Below are 26,564 nucleotides of genomic sequence, written 5' to 3'. Positions count from 1 at the left end.
CAGTTCACGTTGCCATGTCGCCTGACATTTGTACAAAGGTTACCTCCATTCTGTCGGTTTTCTTTTTACCGGCTGACATCACGTTGTACTCGAAGAAAGGGTGGTATTGTGCGTTCGTCGAATTAACCTTTACGTTTGTTTGGACTAGCACTGCGCTATGATTAAATGCAAAATGATACGACAAACTGTATCGCCGTACATACGATATAATATGCAAAGTTATTGTAATTTCACAGATTACGAATTACGGCTGTATACATTTTCCAATTATGGTAGCTTTGACCTACAGCAATAAATGAACGTCGTTTATACCTCAAACAAATTTAAACCTTCAATGTAGCGAAGCAAAATTGTCTTAATAAATAGCATAATTATGGTGATTACGTAGACGTCAAAGGAACCCATAAAACTATCAATGAACCTATAAATCGAAGAAAACGTTGGAACACGCGAGCACCGGCTTGGGAAAGTACAGAAACAAATAGATAACATTAACAATAAGAGACGTTGTGTGGTTATAACGTGTGAAAATACGTATAAAAATGGAATTAATTGAACACCCACAACACATTGTGGTATAAACAATTATGGAAGAGGCGCCGATGGGTCGGTGGCACGGAAAGAAAATTGGCAACATAAGGCACGCCGTGTAATATGAGAAAATAATAGTTTTAATGTTGGAAATAAATAACGCGCCGAGGAGGAAGACAATGCTCTCGTAACAAGATCTCCTGTTAATTGTGGCCAATGCGGCGCGGACCATTCAACCGTGATTTATGAACGTGTTCAAATTAAGCCCTATTTGTTCTTTACGGAATCCCTTGCTTGTTATCGACCGTTTCCACATATTTCAGACGATACGAATACTTTGTGGTAACACTATCCTGGGCTAGATATAGATGTTGGTTGTAAGTTAACCATGCAATAGTAAGATAGTACTCACCCCGCATTTTCTGCTCGTCGAGGAGTTGCCTTTCGAGGTTGTCTTTTACTTCTCGTTCCCTCAACACGTCCATTTTAAGTTCAGCTGTAACAAAAAATATTTTCGTTAAAATAAGAATTTGTTGACAGTGTACAAAAAGCATCGGCTACCTAAAGAATCTGCCTTAAATCGCAAAGTTCAATAAGATAAATCCAATAAAAGAAAATGTTGGCATAAATAACATTTTAAGTTAAATAAATGGTTCATTGTATACAAAAGGCATTGTATAAATTTAACAGTGAACTAAACCGGTAACAAGGCTTCAGCAAGGGGCCGATTAGGAGCATAAACACGGATTAACTCATTCGGAATCCCGGTACTATTGTGAAGGAGTCGAATTGAGAGATTTGCATAACTTTCAATTAAACCTAACCTGACGGAAATGATTAGGGGAGAACATCCGATTTGTGTGAACTTCGTACCGTCTAATGCTAAACTAAACTAAATGTATTATGTGTTGATGGATTCGATTTAAATTAAGTAGAACACACAGAGAGCATTATTACATTGATGACATTAAATAATCCACCATAATGCTGATGGCGTAATAGCACCTAATGTTACACATATTTCTTTAAAGTAGATGATGTTCGTCACGTACTCTTTAAGCTGCTACAGTCATTCTCACTCAATAATAGCATTAGCGACATTTGTATAACTATCATTGCTATAAATTCTAAGAATAGATAGTTGAGTGTCAAGCTCTAATTGGCTGCAGGTGATACAGTTACATTAGGTATGCAAGATATGTTATCAACTCTGTCAAACGAAACGATGCTACAGTACTTTTAAAATTGTTATGAGATATTGTTTCGACGATAAAATATGTAGAAATATTTGCTTATCCGATTCAACACCCGGCAAATAAGTAGATATTGAATGATACTTTAGACTGAATAGTCGGTTTACTTCCTTGTTTTGTCAACCCTTTTGCACTAAGATACTATTCCTAAACCTATCCATCACACATATGCCAATATCTCGCTCCACTATTGTCTTTAACCTACACCAGCGTAAAACATCGTACACAAAAGCACAGAAGGGTATGCATTCAATCAGGTTAATCTCGCCATCGATAAGAGCCTAATATAACGCCATACGTATGTAAAGTCATCTGAGGAGTCGAATTTGAATAGAAAGAGGTCATGCCCGTTTAATTTGGTCCCTTATTCAATTAGGTGCCTAAGCTGCGTCTATCTAATGGAGGTCGTAAGGGGATCTTGCTGATTAACTCGCGTTGTTAGCACCTAAGGTTACTGCAGTTACTTGAAAGATTTAATTTGAAAATATGGCTGAGAGGTGCTGTGAGGTCCGCAAGGGGTGTTCCAATGAGAAAATTGTAATTGATGCTTAGCGATTGTTGAGTAGAAACATCGTTTTTATTTATGCTGTGATTTTTGTTGCTAAGGTTTAGATTTGGATAAAAGTTTAAAACATTTTTGGACTACAAATCAATCTAATAAATCATAACAAACAAACATTCACTATCTTACTTAGTTCTGGGAGGAGTGGTCTGACTGGAACACCACAAATATCTATATTAGGGTTAAATAAATACTCTAATGTACGTGGCTTAGGTTATCGGTCCCGCAACTATCTTGTTCAATACAAGGAGAACAGTTTCACTTAATAATTCCGTTAGCGTTTTAATTATTCCAGCGGATTCGATGTAAGGTAACAGTCTATTAACAACCGCTGCTACTAGACAATCTGATAATAGATAAAGATATTGGAATATGTAGGTATGGTGATGTGGTTATGTTTCAATCGATTGGAATTGGAAGCAGGAAATATTTGCTTTAGTTTTAGAATTAGATCTGTTAGAAGCGATCGGAAAAAAACTCGAATAAAAAGACCAAATGATTGCATTGAAGACCAAATGGTCTGCTGTTACTCAGTCTATCAAAGTAGCATTCAGGGTCTGATCTTTAAAACTACTCTTAAGATGATGTTGCATGCATTTCAGTCTCTAATTTGAAAATCAATGAAGTGTAGATATAAGAAAACAAACGATAAACAAATAATAGCCAATTACCAGTAATTCCTAAAGCGTCAAAAGAACTGGTGACCAGAGATACGCATCTACAATGATACGAACATACGAGCAAGGTAGCTCGGTCGGTGCTCATGCGCCGTATCGACGAACAAAAATCTTCGCGATAAACCAGAGACAAGTTAACTTGCGTTCGCGCAGCTTATAATAAGGTCCCGAGATAAATGTATGAATATCGCACAATAGCTATCTGGGATTGTGATCTTGTAAATTGAAACGTTCGCTTACTCATCGTTTGTTACTAATATTATTTTGTATTCAATCCAAGTTTTGGCCTCGAACACAGACATCTTCGTGGGCTTCGAAGGTAATCAAGCATTTGTGTGGTGTACCCAGATACCTATGTAGGAACATATATCTTTACCAATCTCGATAGATCCCTTAAAGGCCACAAGAAAAGTGATTATAGTGTTTATTATAAAAAAGCAATACAGATTTGTCGCAACCGACGACCTGTTAAGCAACCTCAAAAAGGAGGAGGTGCTTATTTTTATCGATTTGTCATAAATCCTCAGCCACAACATCTATAACAGTTTTTTATGAACAAAAAGCGTCCATCCGAGACCGCATCGGTTGCGAGATTAATTTCGAATCAATCCCGGTGTATGCTGTAATTTAAGGGGCTTTTAGTTAAGAGTGGTTTCGCACATGAGACGTAAATTACCTTTGTCGAGGGATGGCCATTAAGGGCCCGCGTCGGTATGCGGCGTATCTCAGCATCTCGCGATTTGCGAGTAGAAGAGCCTTAACAAAAGGTGCTCCCGGTGGTCCTTGCGTACTTAGCAACCATCTAACTATCTCCGTATTGTTTTACTACAGCGACACAGATACCTCACATCGATCGATTACTACGATTACTACTCTACACATCCGATGCTAGTCATTATCGAAAATTTTATAATAATCATATCCCATCCTCAATCGAATCAAATAAAAACGATTACTTACATCAAAATTAGCGACCAATAAATCATCGAAACACAGACACTAAGAAGGCAAAACATAACCGATCCTATGAAAACGTTTATCGATAAAAGAGAAAACCAAAACATAAGCGGAACACTCGATTATTAAATCGATCTTTATATCGGATCAATCAAATTTAAAACCTGATCGACTTGCGTCCGACGAAAAATTATTACTTTATAAATAAAATAACAATAAAAACGATGCGCTCCGTTCAAGGGAATATATAATTATGGACAATTATTATGATATCGAAACTCAATGGTCGATAGATGATTGAAAGGATCGAGACCCATAAACAAAAGGATCAATTTTGATTACGCAATTTAATAATGTTTCGAAGGTAAGTAATTAGCTGATAATCATAATCGATACTTAAACGATTTTGGAACAGGGAATACGAAAAGTCAAGTTTTTTTTTTTATTTATGTTGTTGCCGGCAGTCAAATGTGATTCCCGAGTAGGGAAGGGTCGCGAGGATAAATTCTATTTTTCTTCAATTTTGCTGCACTCAGCCAAAACAACAATAATATTTAAATTTCGAATGAGACGTGCTTCGGGAGATCGAGTGCGCACCGACTTATTTATAATAATGACTCCTCGGAGTGTCGTTTCCATTGCTTCTGTACAAATCCACCGAGTGATCGAGAACAAATTAAAATACCATTAGTAACTACAAGTTTGGACAATTTAAAAGGTGTTAGACAAAACTGAGAATTTATTACCTGTCTGTGAAATAGCTTAAGTACAAAGAACGAAACGGTTTAATTTCAATGAAACATAAGTCATAGGGTGAGCGAATTAAGACATATTTTCACGGCCCCCGCCATCGCGAACACGAAGTTGAGCTTGCAGTTAAAATAACAATTAAAGTCTTGGTAAAATTTACGACTCAAAACTGGCAAAATAATTTAAACGAGCGTTGCGGTGGAAGCGACCGAAATGGGGCTTTGAATTGGGAAACAAAAGTGTGCATTCAGATCACACCCCGGGTCCCTTTAGACGTTTTAACACGAATGAATCGGAAGTCTCCGCCAGTCTTAAGGTGAAATTTTAATAGTAATAGCATAAGGAAATATTACTCACGAATATTGTTGATTTAAGCACTTTTAGAGCTTTAACAAAGACGCCTGATATGATTTATACAGAATATTTTATGCGTGGATTAAAATCTGCCTAGCGATATAGCAATGGAGCTGCCCTGCTTATAGATTAAGTATAAACACATTAACGGAATTGACGATCCTCTTAAAAGGTAAATTCAAAGTAATGGTAATGGTTGTCATGGCGCGGAAAACGAATTTTCTTCCCTATGCCTTTTTTTTTAAATTTACAAACTCGTGGCAATTTTATTTTATTGTTATTAGATTTTTCCGGCTTATGTCACACAGCGATGTCACTGCGGAGGATTATTCCCGCAGTCTCCACGCTAATAATCATAAGAATTGCTTCCCTTTATTATGTGTGAAATTTAGAACGTAAAATCTTTTGCGGTCGTTACTTTACTACGCAAATTTTCACCCTACACATCACGAAATAAGAGTACTTTTTAAAAGGCAAGCTCCCGAGTGCCCTTCATAAAAAACACACTTGCTAGTACTACTTTATTTGACGGGAAGATTTTGTCATACATGTGTAACACATAATTTTATGAATATATTATAAGGGATTTGCATTTCGTATGTCGCTACTGAGTCGTAGGTTTGACGAGCGTCGTAAACCTTGGCTCTCGTGTATAGCCTTATTACTATGGTAAAGGTACAAATAATGAAGATGTCGTCGCAAAATGGATTAAAAAGTAGTAGCGTATCGAGCGTGCACTGTCTGAATAACTCGTGGTGTTATCGCCGCACGCGCACCCAATCTGCGATCGAAACACACCGGATAAGATTATCCGGTAGCCCTGTATTATTTTAATGAGACTACACGACTCCTCGAGATTCGATACGATACGAAAAAGCTTAGGTAACGAAGGGAATAAAAAATATACGGGTCAAAAGAGATATCAACCGACCGCGGCGAGATGACGGGCCGGCCGACGGGAATACTTTTCCGAAGGAGATTTTTAAATTAGCCAGCGAGCACGATAAACTTGTGTACATCTACATACCAGCTGACGGCAGATCGGCTGATACCATTATGTCTCTGGTAAGGCACCGATTAAAAAATATTCACATTTATAAGCGGCCAACATCTGGTGGTATTTAAATAAGATATAAACGCGGAGGTCCGCGAATGTTTTGTTTTCGACTACACATTTTCTTTCCCCGGCGGATGCTCCCCTCGCCGGATATATTGGTATTAAAAATGTAAGGGAGATTTATGCGAATGGCTCTAAGCTTTCATTAGTTGTTTCTTATGCGGTGTTTTTGCGGTCGCCGCTCCCTGACCGGTAATTTTTCATTTTTGTGCAAACTTCCCGATGTTTCCGCGTCGTTCCTAAATTTAACTGCATATAAAGAATATTAATGCTCCTCCGGGTCGCGGGCAGGTGTACGCTATGACTTATTTTATTTCAATTCCCCATCTGCAATGGGAATAGAAATTGTTGGAAGTGTTTTAATGAAAAATAATGGAGCAACTTCTTGTGGCGGAGGAAGTAAAAAATAACATTAGCTTTGAGTGTATTTTTTGTTTGAGCTTCGTATATAATGCTTAGTTTGATAGAACAGATGTAAATGTAACAAGTGTCATAAACAACACTATAAAACGTATTACTCCGGCTTGTAATTCCGTATGTAAATTGACAGTAGTACAAGCGTTCTCTATCCACCCCTTGGAGACATTACACGTCCATTATAACTTGGCCTTGGGTTATGTTATGAAAGCTCGCAATTGAAGATCTCATTCCTCGGTCTAGGAAGATGTACTCGTATCCTTGGGGTACACTGTTACACAACTCTAAAATATTAACAGTTCTTAGACCAGTTACCACATAATTAAATATACTGTGTAGCAAAAAGTAGGCGTTAAAACATTTTTTTAAATAGAGGCATTTGTAACGACTTTATACGTAGCGAAAGAATTCTAATTAACATATAGGGAAAGTAAATTAAAATAAACAAAAGCTTTCCTGCAAACTAAATAATTATCCCTTTAACTACTACATTTGAAGAATCCTCAATAAATATAGTGATAATAGTCAGTTGGCGCATCCACACATTGTAAGGTCAGGCGCACACTAACGACAACGCGAACAATTCGGCGTGCGTCACATTAAATTATTTCAGCTAAGTAATTCCGAGCGGTTAATTATTGCGCACAACCTGCGAGGAGAGTTGAGAATGTAATTATTATTAAACTTTACGATTGTCTCACTTTACCCCTTTACTTTAGCTCCCCGTAACAAACTGACCTATCCGACAGCACTTCACAAAGGAATTTAGTCTTTAGCACACAGAACGTGTAATTCAATTTGAAACATCCTGTTTGCTGTCTATACGGTTTCGGTTTTGAAATTGTGCTACATTAGATCCCGAGATCCTGAGGGAGTTTCTTAGCTTGTTGCGGTACAGGATTCATATTTGAGCCGCTGTCTATAAATTTATATGTACCTGTGAGTAAACTCGGATTGCCATAACTAAACTTCTTAATTGAAATACAATTCTATGTGGAACTTTGTCTTGTGGTTTGTCGACTGTAAAGTATCTTTGAATTAATTCTTATTAAAATGATTTAAAGATCTTTAACTCTTAAACAGATTTGTATCTTGAATGGAATGAAAATGAATGCATAATTTTGAATAGAATGGGTAGATGATATTCTATAACAGAAATCAATAACGTTATAAAAACTTAAAGAACACTATTCTAAAATTTCATTTAACAATTTCCACTTGAATTTTATTGCCCTGTATATTTTGTTAACAAAAAAAAGCATAATTTGAATATACACTTTAAACATGTGAGAAGTAAGTTCACGGAGCACTACAAATACACCGCATGAGTGGCTTGATGAATTCAACAGTAGTGATGTAGCCCCGGGCGTTAGAACACAACCCTTCCCTACTCCACGAAATAGGATTATCATTCTTAAGTACACACGATACAGAACACGTTTTATCGACAATACGATAATGTGTGCATTGCCTATAATTCTCCACAGTAATGTATTCACTACTTCAAGTAGAACTAAAATTATTATATTGAATTTTAACTAGATCTGTAAGTAGTTACAATATATTACTGTAACTTTGCATAATAATTGGATTGCTCGACTAAGTTTACTGAAGCGAATAGGTGACTAAATGCTCAGAAACTTTATGACTTACAGCACTAATTAACGTTTCCGACACATCCATTTTTTATACTACAAACGGTCATGGTAGTATAAAATGAACCTAATTACAATGAATAGTGACCTCTAAATCAATTGTAACAAAACCGCATACGGAGCCACACAAAACGACATATCAACAATAGGCCTAATGTCGGCGTAAAAGTGAAATTTAATATTTCCATTGTTAATATTTGAGCATTACGCCCGGGGAGTAACACGCTCATAAAGTTTCCCCTAAGAAAATAAGGATAATTATTTATCCTTACATAAACACGAAAGAAGCATTTTCTGATACAATAACAATAATTGACTCGTGCCTTATAAATATTCTATTTTGAATGTGTAAAACGTATTACCTACCAAGGCACCTAGTAAGAGCGCGACCTTTCAGCGAAAACATTAGGCTACGTATAATGTCACCGTGAGAATGCCGACGACACGTGCTTATACCGATGTTTCTAGATACGTAATTAGTACCAATCCTTAAGCCCAGTGTTGCGATGATTTGTTTAATTATACTTTTTCTGTTAACTTACTTTTTAATTGGAATGATGCCTTCTAATCCGTGTAATTAGTTTCCTGCCATGGATCACTTCAGTTCACACTAATTCACCAATTTGCACATGTCAGGTAATTCAGTAAGCCACATTCAATATTCAAAGTAGGCCTCGCTAGATGGCGCGCGTGTGGTCGAGTCGCGTGCGCAATGTAACCGGAGCGACACGCGCAAGTAATCCAATATGGCCGCCCGTGTCTCTCGCGTATCGGTACATTGCAGGAATGGCATTTTAATATCCCGCACTTAATGTCACTTATTGTTTACTTAGTTCATCGAGCCAGCGAAAACCACAATGGCTTCATACATAACTAGAGTTAGAACTAGTTACCAAACGAGTTCCGATGCTAACTGACATAATAGTGAATCTTGCATTTAGTAAGAATATTCCATAATGCTCGGTAAGTGGATGTAAACAAACAAAGATTGCATTAACCGATTTTTGCTGCACACCTTGGCGTTGCACAATGGTGCGAAAGCTGGCGCGGCGCGGCAACAATGCGTCGTTGCTTGTATCTGTGCATGCGCATCTCGCGGTGGCTCGTTAAGCCGCTGGGGGCGGTTGTTTGTACTGCGATGGGAGCTAGCTCTCAGCTGAGTTATGAACTTATGACGGCCGCTCGTGATGAACACCTATACTGACAAATCTTGACTCTGTAGTTGAATCTAAATGTTGTGTATAATCAAACTGGCAACGCTAAATCAATTTGAGTTGCGATGTCGTAATTTTGCGCAAATGCCGAGGTTTAACTCGCTTTTGCTGTTAGTGTTAAAGTTGAAACAACGTTACCGACTTGAATGCTTTGAGTAGAAGCAGTTTTCGTTTTATAAACGGTATTGTCATAATGCGTTATCAAGTAAAACGAAACCTAATCATATCATAAATCAGGTCAATCAGCAGCACAAATGTAAAATCGCACATAAAACAGTAATTTAGCTTCGCGTCGATAATGTCGGCTCGTCAGCATTGTAAAAGCTTTCATATCAATTGAATCCATTAGCTGAGTACACAAGACTTGTCTCTCTATTTGCTCATCAGTTTTTATCATTGGCCAGTCCATGTTTGTTCGATCGCTCACTACGTTATTGATGGGCTGTTTCCCTATAACATGTTATTTGCAGTTTGGTGACGTCATTTGCCACACAAATTACAGGTGACAAAGACTTTTTATTTGGAGCCATAAGAACTGCGATTTGTTGCAAGTGTGTATTTCTTTACAAATATATTATGTTTCTTCTTAATTGTTAATAGATATTAATTAATTTATTACGCTTAATTAATGAGAAAGCTTTGAAAAGTTCAAAAAGCAAAAAGCCGAAGTTCCACCATGTTAAACTAGATGGCGCTAGGTGTATCCAGACACTGCATCTCGACAACACCACTAAAGTTTACCGGCAACAAGGTATCACTCGTCTTACATTACATTTTATATTTAAATTAAACGCTTTCTTAACGCAAATAAATACGAATCTTGACCGAGGCGCCATAAAGTGCTCACGGGCTATCGGCGCGCGCGCCATTTGTCCGTTGACCAGCACTTAGCTTAACAAAAACTGATAGTTGTTAAACAAAATAGCGTAACAAAACCGAGGCAACAAGATCGGACCATTTGGTACAGAAATAAACTAAGCAGTAAGAATTAACAGGGATAAAGGCTTAAAAGAGTAGCCGAAGCAGATTTATGTCGCAATGATCGCAATCGGCCGATTCACCGTGTTACAGCCGTTTTGTTTTTTAGTTTTGATCAAGAATGCGTTGATGTACCGCTTTTGGAATTTCATTTGAACGAGAAGAAAGTTTTTGTTCTGATTTAACAATTGGTTTGTCTTCGTGAGTTTTTCACTAATGAAATACATTTCGGCACACAATTAAGGCATGATATCAAAAACCTTGTTGAATGAAATATTGCCCTTTAAGGAGAAAGATCAACGACCGCAAAACCTATCATAATACATCAACACCTAAAAAACCTCTTTTGACACATGTTATATCAAACTCCCAACAAAACGCACTTGAAAAGGCCACAATATGACACCTATTTCCCATTCATTGGCACTCTATTTACACGTACGAATCGACACCAGTTTATCACGCACTCCTTTGCTACCCCTCGCCAGTTATCTGATAAGCCGGTGAATGCAAAACATTTGTCTGCTCCAACCCATTCTGTACTAGTGTAAAAATCGTCAGCGAATGTTCTAGATAGTGATCTGTCATTTGCAAGTGCGAGGGGACCTAGCCGACTGTGTTTACTTAGTCGCTCATAGTTGTGGTGGTCTTTTGTGGGTTAAAATCATTTCAGTTTGCGTGTTTAGATTTCCAAGCCATTTTCGCGTGTCATACATGTGTTATAAGAACGCTTAGACCATAAAAGTAATTATTTTTCTAAAAATAGCATTAATTGGCGCCTCTTTCGCTGTGAGAAATAACTTATGACCTTTAGCCGAACCAGAGACCAGCAATACGCCCAGTAAATATAAAAAAAGAAAAGACAGGCATAATTACGGCTACATATACACACAGATGTTCATATACGCTGCCAAGATAGAAGAAAACGCAAAGGGTGAACTCAGAACTGATTGATACTTGCAAAACATTAAAAGGATCAAAACAAAGAATCATATAGTAGGCACATAAGAAACCAAACTGGCCAACTATAGCCCGATTCAGCCAGTAACACCTATCAATTGAGTCGGAGCGGAGCGAGCGGCCGATTGCCGTAATTTATATAAAAAGAATTTCATCGGTAAAGTTCGCCAGACACATCGATTCGAAAAAATGTTTCATCAACAATAATTTTATTATCGTAATAACAAAATTACTGGGTTTGCTCACGTACGAATTTGATCCTTAAATATATGGATGTAGAGTATACGTTTAGCATTTGCTTATATACCAGGGGGAGAAATGGAACCTTTTGTTGGCCTATAGCATTATTATTTCTCATTTTGTTTTGTTTATTAATACAATTGGCTGGAGGCGCAATATTGATATTCAAGTTTGATGATGACTCGCGCCAGTCTCCTCCCTGAGCTCTGTATTTTTATGAGTTTTTATAACAATTGTGTTTTGTTGTTTCTCTTTAGTCAACAGTAAATTGAATATACTGTATAAACATTTATTAAAATTATATTCTTATAAATTAAAAACATTACAGCAAGTTTTTATGGAACTAAGCGTAATTGGAAGATAAAAATAGTAAGCGAAGCGTTCATCCACAATGAAAGAAAATTGTTTTTACACGTTATTCTCATACCATAAAGCACGGATTATTTCTCATGGAGAAAACGAAATGACGTGAATAAATAACTCGCAGAAATATCAATTAAACAATTATGCTGTCCGAATGGAATCGTGTGTAATGATAGTGGGCCCGGCTATAACTCAGGCGCATCTGTACTACGGCTATTTGCAAAAGGCACGACATGCGCCGTGCGCGCTCTCTACGTAGCAACCACCCTGCGACTAGTGTTAGTTTAGCTTATCTATTGTTTTACATATTTTATAATATTGCTCATTTAATATTAATTCACGAGGCAACATTCCTCTTTTATCAGTTCCATCACCTAATCTCGAACGTTTAAAGGCTTTTACATTTTCTGGGATATGTTTTAAGGGCTTAAATATTAGGAATGTGCAGCTACAATGTCGAAGATCCGCCTGCAGTAATTACAAGCATTAGAAGCCCTCTGCACGCCTCAGGCAACAGGTGTCAACAACGAAAAAGTTTTCGAGCGTCAAAACTTAAGTGAACGGTCGATCAAGTCGATGTAAGAAAATATTTCTTAAGCACTAAAGGCAGTAGGTCTCAATAAATAAAGTGCATGTTTATGTCGTAGTTAATTGACAGAAACACATAAATACTTGTATCATAAAACGAAGCCCGGAGCGTTTCCATACGTGTTGGGCGCACATATCATACAAGTACCTATAATGTACAACAAAACTGCTGTTTACCGACTATTTTCTAATTTTAATAATTTCGCGTAATAACGCAATAAATAGACAACATATAATGCGATGCAAATGAAACGTGTGTCGTTAATACGCGCTCGGTACCAGAATGTAGAGCTTACAGGTTAAAATACGTGATCTAAGATCCTAACAGCGGCTAATCAATGTTGCTTATACGTCAGATTACGCAGAATCGATTCACGCGAGATCTCGACTAATATCGATTATAACATTTACATCGATACGGCTTCCTGCATGTTACAGTGTCTCCGTATAATAATCTATGATAATTTCATATGTAAATTCTGAAACGGTGCCTTCGTATTTCTGAGAAATTGGTACCCACCTATGTATTTGCTACTCTTCAATGTTCGCTATTTAATAATGTGGATATTATTCTGCAATAGCTCCGCAATTATCCGAAGAACATATCAAACACTATACATGGATAAATGTAAACTAACCACGTCCCTACGAGAAATCTTAAACTTCTTTTACGTCTAAAATATGTTTTCTTTCTAAAGGTCTATCTTTCTTCTCCATTAATATGACAAAAGCCAAAAAATATGAGATCTTCAAAACCTTATCAACGGTACGAGTCAAAATCGTCAACATCTTCTCTCTAAAAGTCTGCTTTTCTCTCTTCACAAGTCAGATAAAATGATATAATACACAGGTTCCAACAAAGGTTACATACCTTTTTCATAACTGATCTGCCTCTCCTGTTGCCGAGCATTGTCAGCAGCGACCTTGAGCAGCCCCTGTATGTTTCTCAGCAACGTCTCAGTGGAGGAGACGAGCGTGTCTGCTGTAGGGTCTACGGGGACGTTGGGCGGCGTGCCCGCCTGCGCTGCGTAGCTCACAGGCGCCGGCGACGCTGATACAGGCAGCTCACGCTCCCCGTCACTCAGATCTCCACCTAAACAAAATGAGGCTGTTGATAAAATATTGAGTTTGTCATTCATGGAATTTTGGTATAGTTTTGTTTAAGGTTAACTTAGAAATATTTGTGTGATCAAATTTAAAGATATTGATACGAAGCCGTGGTTTAGAAGAATTTGCCCTGATAACTGCAATCCGGGAATTTAATTTTCTTTCATTAAATAGATGTATTAGTAGAGTTAATCATAACAAATAGCTACCTATTTGTTGTGATTAGATTAGTAGGAGGTACCTCCAAACTCCATAATTCGAAAATTTTAAATCTAACCACTGATTCATTTGCATATAATGCATCAGGTATTAATTTAAGACTAAAGTAGTGAATCACGAGCACATCCTTGTGACTATAATTAACGATTATTAATTTCAATAACAGCTTCATAAGAAGTCATATGTAGGCAGGGTATGGAACAAAAAAAGCCTTGCAATACCGACAAACGAGGATATTCGAGAATCGCGTGCATGTATCATTCGGTTCGCAATTATTGTAGCGATGAACATCGATATCGCGTGGTGATCATCGGCGCAGGGCTTTGATGGAGTCCGCCGAGCGTGGCCTGCTTATTCGGAAATACATTTCGAATGACGCAACGTTAACGATCGTAAATATCACTTGTCACCCGCGACACAATTGCCAATAAAAAGCGTTAAATTTCTGATAACGACAATTATTAACCTAATTTCAAGCATTGCTGTTATTGAAATCTTACTTAATAACCGCAGTTAAACGGTTTCAAAAGGCTACAGGTAGATAAGCACTAAATCGTCTGTTTAAAATTACTTAGATACATTTATGTAACGATTCCAATGTGGAATTTTCCGATAGGTCGTCTTCATGTTCACAGAATAGGGATACCACAAAGCCATTCGACACCGAATGGGCTGTCTCTAACCGATTTATATGCCCCGCTGCACTATACCGCAAGTTATTCGCTACGAGGACGGCCCAGCTATTCGAATATTATATCGATTTTATTCCATAATTACTCGCTTGGCATTTCAGACAGAGACATTAATATCGAAAATCTGATGTCAAAGGTACCTTTAAATTTTATGACTGTAATCACCTACTAGAGTCCAACGTCCATCGAACGTGATGAAACATAATAGGTATTTATTATTTTAAAAATGACGAGATAATTACAATAATGTACGGCTTATGTCAATAACGGACCTCACACATAAAAAAAAAAGTTTCGATTGGCGTCTCTCACGGTCCAAAATAATCTATCGATACATTTAATTTAACTGACAAGATAGTGACCGCTCATCAAATAATGAAGACAACATCGTTTCGTCATTGTCGATGCGCACGATAGCACTCTCGGGTTGTCACAACACCATCTCCCTAATAAGGCCAATTAACAGGATCCTAAGAAATTTAAACAAACGAACCTAAACTCTATAACTAATACTAAGGACACAGAATCAATCGGCCCGTGCGACCGAGGAAAAGACTTCACGGATATAAAACCAAATTAGATCCGAGATGAGAACGTTGATTGAAAGCAAAAGGTATCTTCAGACGAACAAAGATCAAAGTTGAATGACACGGGCTTTATAAAAAGCATTTTTATAATCAGACTGGGGCGATCGTGACGAGCATGAATTACGTATCGACAGAATTAATTGTAAATAAACTATGAATATTAAGTATAAAACACGACTAATTGTGAAAGTCTAAGTAAAGGCGCGTTGATTTAACGTATTGATTTTCATAGTGAATGTTTTGTTTGCACAAATTTCCTGAGGCTCATCCCGTGGTTCCGCGGCCAGGCGAGTGTTTCCTATAAATCGTAGCCAGTTATCCGTTCCCACGGTCTTCGGGCATTTTGTGTGCAGCTTGCAATAACCAATACACAATCCTTATTGTTTCACTTAATTTAGCTATTGTATAGACCAAGTATTTACATTTGTGGATCAATGTTATGATTGGCACCGTCGCGCCGTGCGGCTACAGCATTCACGCTATTTCTATGCAATAGAAAATGTTCAATCATAAAATTGCATTCTCATAGTTAGTAGAAATTCTTTATGGCTTATTTAATAAAGAAGCAATAAAAGTTCTAAATGTTATCTCTAGATCTAAATGCGCTTGCAATGTTGAACCGTTATTTTTTCCATTAAGAACTGATTTTACGATTTTCCCATTCTATTTTCAAATGGCTGTAATTGCGTTTATAACTTAGTGACGTCGGCCTAATAACTAGTTTTCGCTTGATTGATGATCCAGAGGAAGATAGTATACTAAATTGATTAAAATATTTAGTACGGCAATAAACTCATGAATAAAAAGCTGAGAATAAAACGAACCTAATACATGTCGTCGGAGAAATTGTCATGCCATCCATCATTTGAGTCTAATGGTGTTAATAGTTCATGATATATGATGGTTAACTAAACATACGAGGCTTTTCTCTTGATTAAATATTATTACTTGGACAGGATGAGACGTGGACGACAGTATGGCTGGGACATATTATTATCCGAATTATACGTACTCATTTCAAAATAGGGGTTTAAACAACATAGGTCTTGAACTCACGTGTAAAATTGAATTGAGTCCTTTTAAGCGCTATTCATACATCATTGGGGGCAATTGCGGGCGATACTCGTAATAAGATTTTATTATATAGGACCATTACAAGCAAACGTGCGGTGTCTAGGGATCAAGACGGGAAAACGTATGAGAACGCAAGCGCATGATCATTTGCTAATCGACCGCCAGGATGCGTTGGCGCTGCAGTCTCTATTGATTCTATGTTATTATTTCTCTGCTGTAACATCGACTCACTAGTGGAAATAAAACTATTTTACATTAGTAATTTAATTAATATGGAGTACTTAAGAGCAATACAAGTCGATTGTAAACTAATTAACATCAGTTTATACGTTGTACAATGTTTCGATGTGAAGCTATTTTACACAAGTATTTCCAGTCTAGAATAAAAGGAATCGTGGTTTTATGGCTGATAATTTCCGAACTATGAATGCTGAAGGTTCCAGGGCTATTACTGGGTAATTTCGCTGTGCATTACATGCCAAGTATATCGAGCGGGTGATACCCAGCCCGTGTTAATGTTACACGGACACTTTCTTGTCATGCCTACAGCCGCGCCGTGATTACAGCGGAAAGATCGACTCATTTATCGATACATCTAATTTATATTAAATTAAACAGATATTCATCGCTGTGAAATTGCGATTATTACTCATATTATGTACATGGAAGTAAATTGCTTGTCTTCATTTATTGCCTAGGGAATATATAACAAAGACGGAGCATGTAACAATATACTGACACTCAGCTTGTGTAAGTTATGCTTGAGTCAGTTGTATGCTCACAAATATGCGGGAATTGTTTCAATTGACTTTCTTAGTGCACATAGGTACACAACAGAATACCTCATGCATGTAGGGGATGATACTTTGATCTATTCAAGAAGCGCCTCGATACGGTTCTTGGATTGTTTAAGAAAAATATTGCGAAGAAAACTTACCATCATCCTCGTCTTTGACATTGTGGTCCTCCTGGTCTGAGAGCTGTGCGTCACTCTCATCGGAGTGTGACCTTGGACTAGCGGCTGCAGTTGCAGCGGAGGGCAGCCGGGGCGGCTGGGGGCTTCGCCGGGACGCGGCAGAGCTTCGCCCACTCGCGGAGCCTTCGCCCCGATCATTGCGGTCCCTGTCGCTCCTCTCCGACCGATCTCGGTCCCGATCACCTCCAGACCCGGATTTTGAAAGGTTCAGCACCGGACTGTGGCCTGGAGAAGAACCTGTTAGATTGATTGGTTAGCAGCTGGTTCTGTGTGATTAAGTCTAAAGAAAATGGTAAATTATTTGAGTTGTAGCAGTTTTCTATTAGATATTAATACTTTTCATTAGTACACTATTACAATTGTTCTTTAAATCATATTGTGGTCAGGTCTCCTTAGATAAAAAGGTAGCGTTCCAATCAGACCGCTAATTGTTTAGATTTAGTTATACGACAATAAATTCAAACGTTAAAACTAATTAGAAAGTTTTGCATCGATTCGCAATCAGTACGACTAGCGCTTTACTTTAAATTAAATTTTAATTGATACGATTTGTTCTCAACTGACTGTGGAGTTTAATGACGTGAACCACAATTATGTGCTAAAACAAACATTGCTATTGGCAAACGGATTGTGAGCTTGAACACAGTTGCTACTCACAACAGATACGTATATAACCAACAATTTATATAGATTCTGGCGTAATTGTCACTACATATTTCGAAGTATAATGTAACTACTAAGGAGTTATCTAATGATACTGCTTTGAACGCTGCTTCCAGCACGTTAGAGCACTAATGTCATAGAATGACGGAGAGCTAAACGGGACTATGATAATCTCATGACGATTATTATGTCTCACCGTTATGTGAACCCTCTCGAGCCTTATCCATTGCCATAACTCGTTCCATGTCGCCTCGTTCGTCACGCAATCTGCAACAATCAAATCGAACAATTAAAAACGTATATCAGTAGCATTCGATATCTCGTTAACGGAATCATATGTATGGCTGTCAGGAATCGGTCACGCTACCACGCAAAATGAATCCCAACAAAGCTACTTACAAACAATTTTATCATTTGAAACCATAAAGCATACTTCCCACTGAGTTGTGGAGCTACTACAAAGGCAGACGTATAATATTATAGAACCCCGCTGTGCTTCTTTGTGAACGGATGAAGACGGTGTATGTAATCATTTTGTATGCCGATCTCTGCCGCTCCTACCCTAATTCCGTAGGTCCTTTTTGATTGTGAATTATTGGACTTTTGATGCTTCTGTTCCGATTCTATTTTTATTAATATTTACTTATTAACTTTATGCTTTTTGTTTGCGTCTGTTTCATATTTTTTATGACGTTAAATTTTTTTTTTTGATACAGTCATTTGTATTCATACTTAGATACGATAAAATACAAAAAAGACTTAGATATGTAAATAAAACATTCCTTTGAATATTCTGAAACACTTCATAAATAATAATTACTTGCAAAAGTTATTGAAGACTGTATTTTTCAGAAAAGCGAATTATTTAATTTCAAAGGGTTGTGACGTAGCTAGTACAATTTTTGCGGAGTAATGCCTTTCGAGCATTTGAATATAAATGACGTCTGAAAGTGAAATGTAACATACATAATAAGTGGCTGTTTTAAGCCTTCGCGGAACCCTTTTGCGGATTACAGAGTAATCATAGAACAGAGAGTTCAAGGAAATACGTTTCGATCTGTGAACTTAAATTGATTTCCTTTTAAAATTGATAAATAAAGTGTTTAAATATTTTATAGTTTATAAGTTTAAATTATATCTATCAGGTAAATGAGTGAAAAATGTTATTTTAACAAGCATGTGTTTTTAATGATTCGGTAATCAAAATTCTTCTCGAGTAAAATATGCATTTGCATAGATAATAATTTTAAATTACTATTTCGAAAACCAGTCACACAAATACTAATTTGCAAGCAACGACTAGCATATCAAATTTATTTAAAATATAAAATAATAAATTATTCAACACAATATTTAAAATGACGTTGAACTTAAAAAAAAAGTCGGCATCTGGAGTCTCTGTGTCTTGTGTTACTCTGTGCCAACCCTCCAAATGTAGTCGTTTGGTACTTTACTGACGAGTCACGGAGCTCCGTTTGAATTTAATATACTTTTCATTTCCCATCACATTAATATGTAAATAATTCTTCAGACCATTCAAATCTTTTGATCGAGTTTTTATTATATAAATTTGTACAATTTTTTTAAGTACCCTTGTACTAATACATGCATAGCTTAGCAACCATTTAATACAGTACATAAACTCGTTATGCGAATAAAATGAGCCTTTGATAAATAAATAATATAGCAGGAAGTGCTCACATTTGTCATATGATTGTATCAGTATGAATAACTAATCAAGCGTAAATCGCGAAGGTTTTTTCTTTCTACTCATACGTAACCAAACATCACACATTCAGATATTTTTTGTCAATTAAAAGCTCTTAACAAGGATATCCCGAGCCTTAACGAATCAGAGAGAAATGATCGACTCATCGCCTCTCGATCGGACAAAAGATAACAGCTCAAATCAATAAAATAATAAATTATTTCCACTTCCTCCATTTTATTTTTATCTTTACAAAAGTGTTGCTTTGATTGATGATGTTAGCTCGCACTTAAATTAAAACAGATATGGCTTATTTTCAAATGTTTGGTTACGAGGACGGCTTGAGATTATTCAGACTATCTATCATATCTATTTTGCTTTATCAATTTGTGTTTTTATGGGAGGATGGGATTTCCATTTTCTGTTTGTTTTGTGATACCTACTCGTACTCAATTTTCCATTACACTTTTATCAATCGTATACTTACATAGTAATCATATAAGTACGTCGTCGATAATATAAATCTACCAACAGAGTTAAAATTATTCACAAAAGTTAGACCAAACTAATTAACTCCATGTCTAACAAAATGTATTGCAGCGATACGTCCATTACTATTTTCGCTAAACGATTTCGCAAATAAACAATTTTCATTAACTACAAACTGCAGTTCTATCGTAACATTCCCATGTAGATAAATTAACCAACACCCCATCTGTCGGCAGCAGCCATCATCAGTCTGCTAGCGAAATAATATTATTCATTCACTTGTCAAAACGCAAATTGGCGACGAATCGTTGCTAACGCAGTGGAATTATAAAATGAAAAACAATGGAGAGGCGTGAATCATATTATTTTTGACAAATAGAAAAAGGAAAAATGAAAAATGTGGTTGTGGTTTATAAACTGGAAAACGTAAAGAATTGAGACATTGCTATGGTTAAGAAACCACTACGATTATGTTATTAATAGTAAAGCATAGTATTACCACAAAAATAGTACATAATGAACTCCTACTAAGGTTAATATATGTAGTTAACTCGAACCATTGCCATTACAGAATGGGTAGTGGCCTAAACAGATATTCCGGTGCCACGAGCGCGGACAATGCGTTGCAATCTACCACCAAAGCCAACGCACGTTGATTAGTTAATACTGGACCGTTCACATAACCTAATGCCGCACTACCGACCGTTCCGAACCGTTCTTGTATGCATAATCTGATTAGCGCAAGTATTAAACAAAGCTTTAGGTAATAGTGCTGTCAATTTACATAACCGAATTCCATACTAAAACTGCAATATTAATTGAAGCCGTACAAACACAAGATCCATTTAACTGTATACGTAATAAAGTCTATACTAAACGAACCCCGAATTTGCATTCTCAAGAATCGATTAAGAAAATCAAATCCTGTCGGAGCGTCACTGCGTAAAACATTTGCTTGACACCCAAATCAAAAATCGTTTTAGCTCACCCCAGCGAGGGGAGGATGGGGAAGCGTCGACGCCTCAACATTTATTATTTCAGACATATCACTCACATGCAAAACAAACTCCGTCCGATCCATCAAAAAGTTTCGTCTCATCCTCCCTCTGTACTCCGCAACACAAATCGAGTGTGTAAGCACCGCGGCTTCAAGATACCGATATTTATTTATGTCTATTGTTTTATGTCCAATGACAGATACGATTTATTATAAATTGTGTTACACTTTTGTTTTGTTTGATCAAATAAACGTTAAACTCAACTTTAGGCAGAAATATTATAGGGGGATGAAAAAAAAAATAATAGGAAAAATCGAAATAATCCCTACCTTGAACAAAGAGTTTATAAGTTAAAGAATAAATAAGCTTGTTCATCCAAAAGAAATGAGCATTGTAACCCTCCAAACAGTCAACAAAGCTTCGAAGAAAATCGAGCGAAAAAAGGCTAAAAACACCTTAGGGGTTTACTAATCGAATAAAAAATATCAGCGACCGATGCCAATGTGTGGGGGAGAAATGGAATAAATTATAAAGAAAATACAAGTAGCAAAGGGGCTTTGTTATGAGTAAAAAGTTCCAAGCATATGCAGATAACATAATGTTGTGCTTTTGAAATGATGTAAAGGCAATATTGGCGAGTAATAACGCGGTGCATCTATTTAAGAATAAATTGTAGGAAGCGTCACGTACCACGAATATAATTTCACATTATTTTTACACATTAGTGTAAGCACGCAGGAAAAGTATAAAGAAGTTGATCAACTAATGTATGTGTGTCTTTATAAGTGTGAGGTAGTAAAATGGCGAAGTAAACAACTGTCAATAAAATTGGCTTATGCTGGAAAAGAAATAAACAGTAATTTTCCTAATCAATGTGAATGTAGGTACAAACATTTAGGGCGGCCTAATGCTAAATAATAGGAAAGAAAGTAACATGATGACTTGTCGCCGGGCGGCGCTCCCTACGCATAAACGTCACGACGTCATTTGTAAAAATTGCGGCCTTACAACTTCTCCAATTTTCTAACAGAGACACTATAGAGACTGTCACCACTGGATATTTCATAAATTACTAAGAGATTTTTGTCGGCTCCGATATTTGGTCATTTATAAAGTATTCGACCGCAAGTAAATGTGGTTTTGTTACTTTTATTATTCTCTTTCAATGAAATTTATGTAATTTTAATGATTTCTTGTTAAGTAAGAAAACCAGTTTGAGCGGTATATAAAGCAAAATAAATACATAAACAGTCAAAACAAATCCTTGCACCAGAAGATGAGACGAATATTTTTCTCAACTACACAACGACTCCACGGCAGTGGCATTCCCGTGCGGAAACATCCAACCAAAATAACCAAATTTGGGGGCGTCGAAAAGAAACAGTAGAGACAGTGGGACCTCCGCGGGGGAAACCGGAGACAGTTATTTAAATTTGAATAATATAACATGAAAAAAATTACATCATTTAATACCGTAATAAAAGTGCACTAAGCGACCGAAGCATTACGCTTGCCAAATACAAGGAGGGACATGCAAATTCCGCTTATGAAACGTGAAATGAAATATAAAATGTTTTTGGTGGAAAATAAAATATGTCTTTCGGAGCTTAGGAGCTCATTACGATATTACAAGTACGTGAGGAGATTTAAGTTGTCGTTGGAAAAGCTGTGAAGATGGACGATTTTTTAAGATGTTTTTAGAGTTATGTGCAGTAAGGGATGTGATCAGATGTGTCGTAAAAACGTGATGTTGTCGTAACTTTCATATAAAAATGACTTTTTCAGAATAATTTTGTAGAGGATACATACAATAGCCATATAACCTCTTGAATATAAGCATGAGAGGTCAAGTCTGACGATAAAAAGGTTCGAATAGCTTAACACGGCAATGCGCTAATCAGTGTAGATCATTATAGAAAGTTAGTGTTTATTTCGTCGAGGCTCTAATGAAGAAAATAATAAAAGTGCACAAAGCACGTATTGAAACAGCAACGTATTTGTTCGCAGTAGATTACCGTAGCGTAACGAGATTCTGATCGGGTCCAATGTTATTAGGATTTAAGCGCCACCGCGTCGCCTCTCCGGGCGCAATGTTGGATAATTATGCAAAATTGCTCCTACGATTCGTAGACCCCCAGTTTTTAGGGACCATTACCATTATCTGTAATGGGAATGCGTTTTCATAATGTTGAATTTCATTGTACAATTATTAGGGAAATTTGTTTAAATCGCCATTTATGTTCGGCTGTTTTTTGTCAGTTTGTCACTCGTGTCGATAAAAAAAGCTGTTCAATTCGCCCTAAATACAATTAATTCTCATAAAATGTTATTATACTTGTTATAATTGTTCGTTATGTCTTCAAAAAGTATGAAATACACAGGTCTTTGAAAGAAACATATCCGTTACAACGTTTAAAAATGTGTTGTAATCCTAGCCGAACAATTCAGTAACCACCGATTGCATAAATATGGCTTCAATGCACATGCATGTGGAGCGACCGCAGTAAATTCACATCCATCGGCACACTTCCAATTCAATTCCTTGGATAATGTAAAGCGACAAAGATACGTGGATCTCCTAGCCGCTTGAATACTAACTCGTCGATCCGCATGAGTTTCTTTGAGTAGACGGTTGAAATTGTGCATCGTTTGTAGCGGCTGCACGGGCCAGGACCGACGCATGGGTAATGATTGTGATCGAAGTGATCGCTCGCGTTGACCGCAACATGTTTCGAACGAGACGATAATGGTGTATCGACGTGCACCTTTTATTTTCTGCGGTGATAATACACAATTTTATGAATTCAAACGCGACTCTTACACAAAGGACTGTAAACAGGAAGTTATAATTAAAATAGACGCATGACTTGGACATGGCAGATAAACACATCAGTGATACAAACTCCTGTCTCTTAACAGATGTTATCTGCAGGACAAACGCAGTATCTGTGTCGATTTATCTCAAACCAGAGTCGAACATTGTGCCGCATCCATCATAGTTTTGTCCACTCTACTGATAAGTGATACAACTCAATTTAGATTAACGAACAGCGAGTTAATAAAATTTAATATTAGAATTTGATTCGGAGCTTTATCTTAGATAAGAATAGTTATTAACCCTAGAATATAATCAATGGAAAATTAAGAATAGATATCTTTCTTGATTTTTTATACTATTTATGTTACAATTAAAATGTCATATTAATTGACACGTCAGTTATACTCATGTTGCCATAGAATAACGGGTATATTAGCATACGGAAAACAGTTAACGTTTAATAAAGAGTATTGACATGTTAAGATAAAAATCAGAACTATGATAAATATCTTACTTTCGCTAAACGAAACCGAAGGTTTATCAAGTGTAGGCGTAGTTAGTCTGACAGTTTGTTATGGGAACTACGCGACATCTAATTACGAAAAAATAATTATAAAATAATTAACTTAACAAGCGGAATTGTTTTGTTTAATAAATATGACAGCTTGATTATCAGATTATAGCTACCGTAAAACATAGCAACTTTACCATATTTTGGAACAAAAATCGAAATATATTTTTACCATAAGACGCATAGAAACCAAAACTATATATAAATTGTATCTATCTGGCTCACTTTACCGTAATCGTCATAATACAAACGACTTTAGCCGTAGTAAATCCAAATTTTTGGCAACTTTACCTACGATTCATCGTGTATTGCATATTAAAGAGTAAGTCTTCACTAGGACCTCTTCGTATTATAATGCAAACAATATGAGGAAATCTATAGATAACGGCTACACAGACGTTCGGGAAAGTTGCCACGGGTTTCATCGTAATTTACATACAAATAATTTGTTACGCTCGGGGTTGTCAAAAAATGAGAATATTTTTATGACATGTATATTTAAAAAAATATATAAGCCTTAAACCTAAAGATAAATACCTGACATAAATATTGTTCCCTTTTAAACTAAATTAAGTTCTAAAATTTTAAGTATTTATGTTTAAAATTGTAAAAAAAGGCTACAAAATAATGTTTAATCTTTTGACTTTTTAATCTAATTACGAAAAAATAATTATAAAATAATTAACTTAACAAGCGGAATTGTTTTGTTTAATAAATATGACAGCTTGATTATCAGATTATAGCTACCTTAACGGATTAGGTCTTGAGATTTTATCATGAAAATATACTTTGATTATTGAAAAGATATCTGGATTAAAACATTAATATACCTACGTAGAATATTGATACAATAAAATGATGTGTATCGACAATTTAAAAAGCGTGTAAACAAAATTCGGTAAACGAACGCATCGGAAACAAACAGGCATCTGCTGTGCACACATACGTCACACATCGAAACAGGGAGTTTGGCAGAAAGTAAACAGAAAATATAATTTAGAAGCAATTTGGCTCGGATATGTCCGCAATCAAATTGTCTCGTTAATACCGGTGCTATCAAAACATTTGATTTGTGGCCGGCGTAGGGTTGAGCTGTTATTTAGCCATGCGATGGTTAACGTTTGATGACCCCCAGCTTGTTGTCAATTATTTATGACAAATACAATACTTACTGCGGCTTATAAACATGGATTACGATAAATATTCATGTATCGTGTTCATTTATTTTTTGTAATTTTCTCGACGTTTATTAAGTGTCTAACTGTTATTGACAATTTGTAACGTGTATGTTTTAATTTACATTTATTTATTCCGATTCAATTGAGCGGAATATTTTAGAGTAAATGAACTGTTTGAACGTGTTTTTTTAACAGAAAAGTATAAAGACCTAGCTTACAAAGCTCAAAAAATAATAAATCACAAAAATAAAAGGCAGAATTAGAATAATTCACGCAACGCTATCAAATGTTTACATGGAAATAACGCGGTTTTTCCCGATTTATGCGTACTCACACTCGACTCGCACTCGACGCGAACTCAGCGAATAAACACGCGAATACTTTTTATTCGTGTTGTTTAATTCCCCCGGGAACTGGGATTTGCATAACAAAACGGGAAAAGGTCAGGAAGCGAACGAAATGGCAAGTGTCCGGTTTGATGTCCAGTCAGCACCGCCCGGTGACGAGAGAGCAATCAGATCTACCATTCTACTCGCATAAAGACTCTACTAACACATTTAAACGTAATAATTTAGTTAGCGTTTCCATAAATATTTTTTGTACGATCAAAAACATCATGTGACTCTTTATCAAACCCTTTGTAAAACAACAACATAAATAAAGTTTCAAATTTTTCACGTTTCGAGTGTTAGTTGTTAGTGAAACATTGTAGTTTGCAGTTTTGTGTGTCACAAATACTTCAGTAAAGAGAGTGTTGGTAGCGACATGTGACACCCGTTAATATGAACGGTAGGAAAAATACACTTTTTACTTGGAAACATTCGTTCGCAATTTTATGTGAGTGTTTGAACGCGGCACAGAATGTTCA

At 36.5% G+C, this 26,564-nt stretch overlaps 1 protein-coding gene across 6 annotated transcripts in view; it reads right to left on the bottom strand.

Moving 5' to 3' along the window:
* LOC118265329 (dachshund homolog 2) overlaps positions 1-26,564 on the bottom strand; it is a 131,502-nt gene that overhangs the window by 29,855 nt on the left and 75,083 nt on the right. For 4 of the 6 annotated variants that reach the window (XM_035578147.2, XM_035578149.2, XM_035578153.2 and 1 more), the window contains 4 exons: positions 18,131-18,201; positions 17,233-17,508; positions 13,488-13,724; positions 944-1,027 (listed from right to left, as the gene is read on the bottom strand). In XM_035578147.2, the coding sequence (XP_035434040.1) occupies positions 944-1,027; positions 13,488-13,724; positions 17,233-17,508; positions 18,131-18,201 (668 nt within the window). The remainder of the gene's footprint in view (positions 1-943; positions 1,028-13,487; positions 13,725-17,232; positions 17,509-18,130; positions 18,202-26,564) is intronic. The other 2 variants (XM_050706172.1, XM_050706173.1) reach the window with 1 other exon arrangement.

The sequence above is a fragment of the Spodoptera frugiperda genome, chromosome 28 (genome assembly GCF_023101765.2).
Source record: "Spodoptera frugiperda isolate SF20-4 chromosome 28, AGI-APGP_CSIRO_Sfru_2.0, whole genome shotgun sequence".
Taxonomy (NCBI): domain Eukaryota; kingdom Metazoa; phylum Arthropoda; class Insecta; order Lepidoptera; family Noctuidae; genus Spodoptera; species Spodoptera frugiperda.
This window is presented reverse-complemented; position numbering and strand designations above follow the sequence as displayed.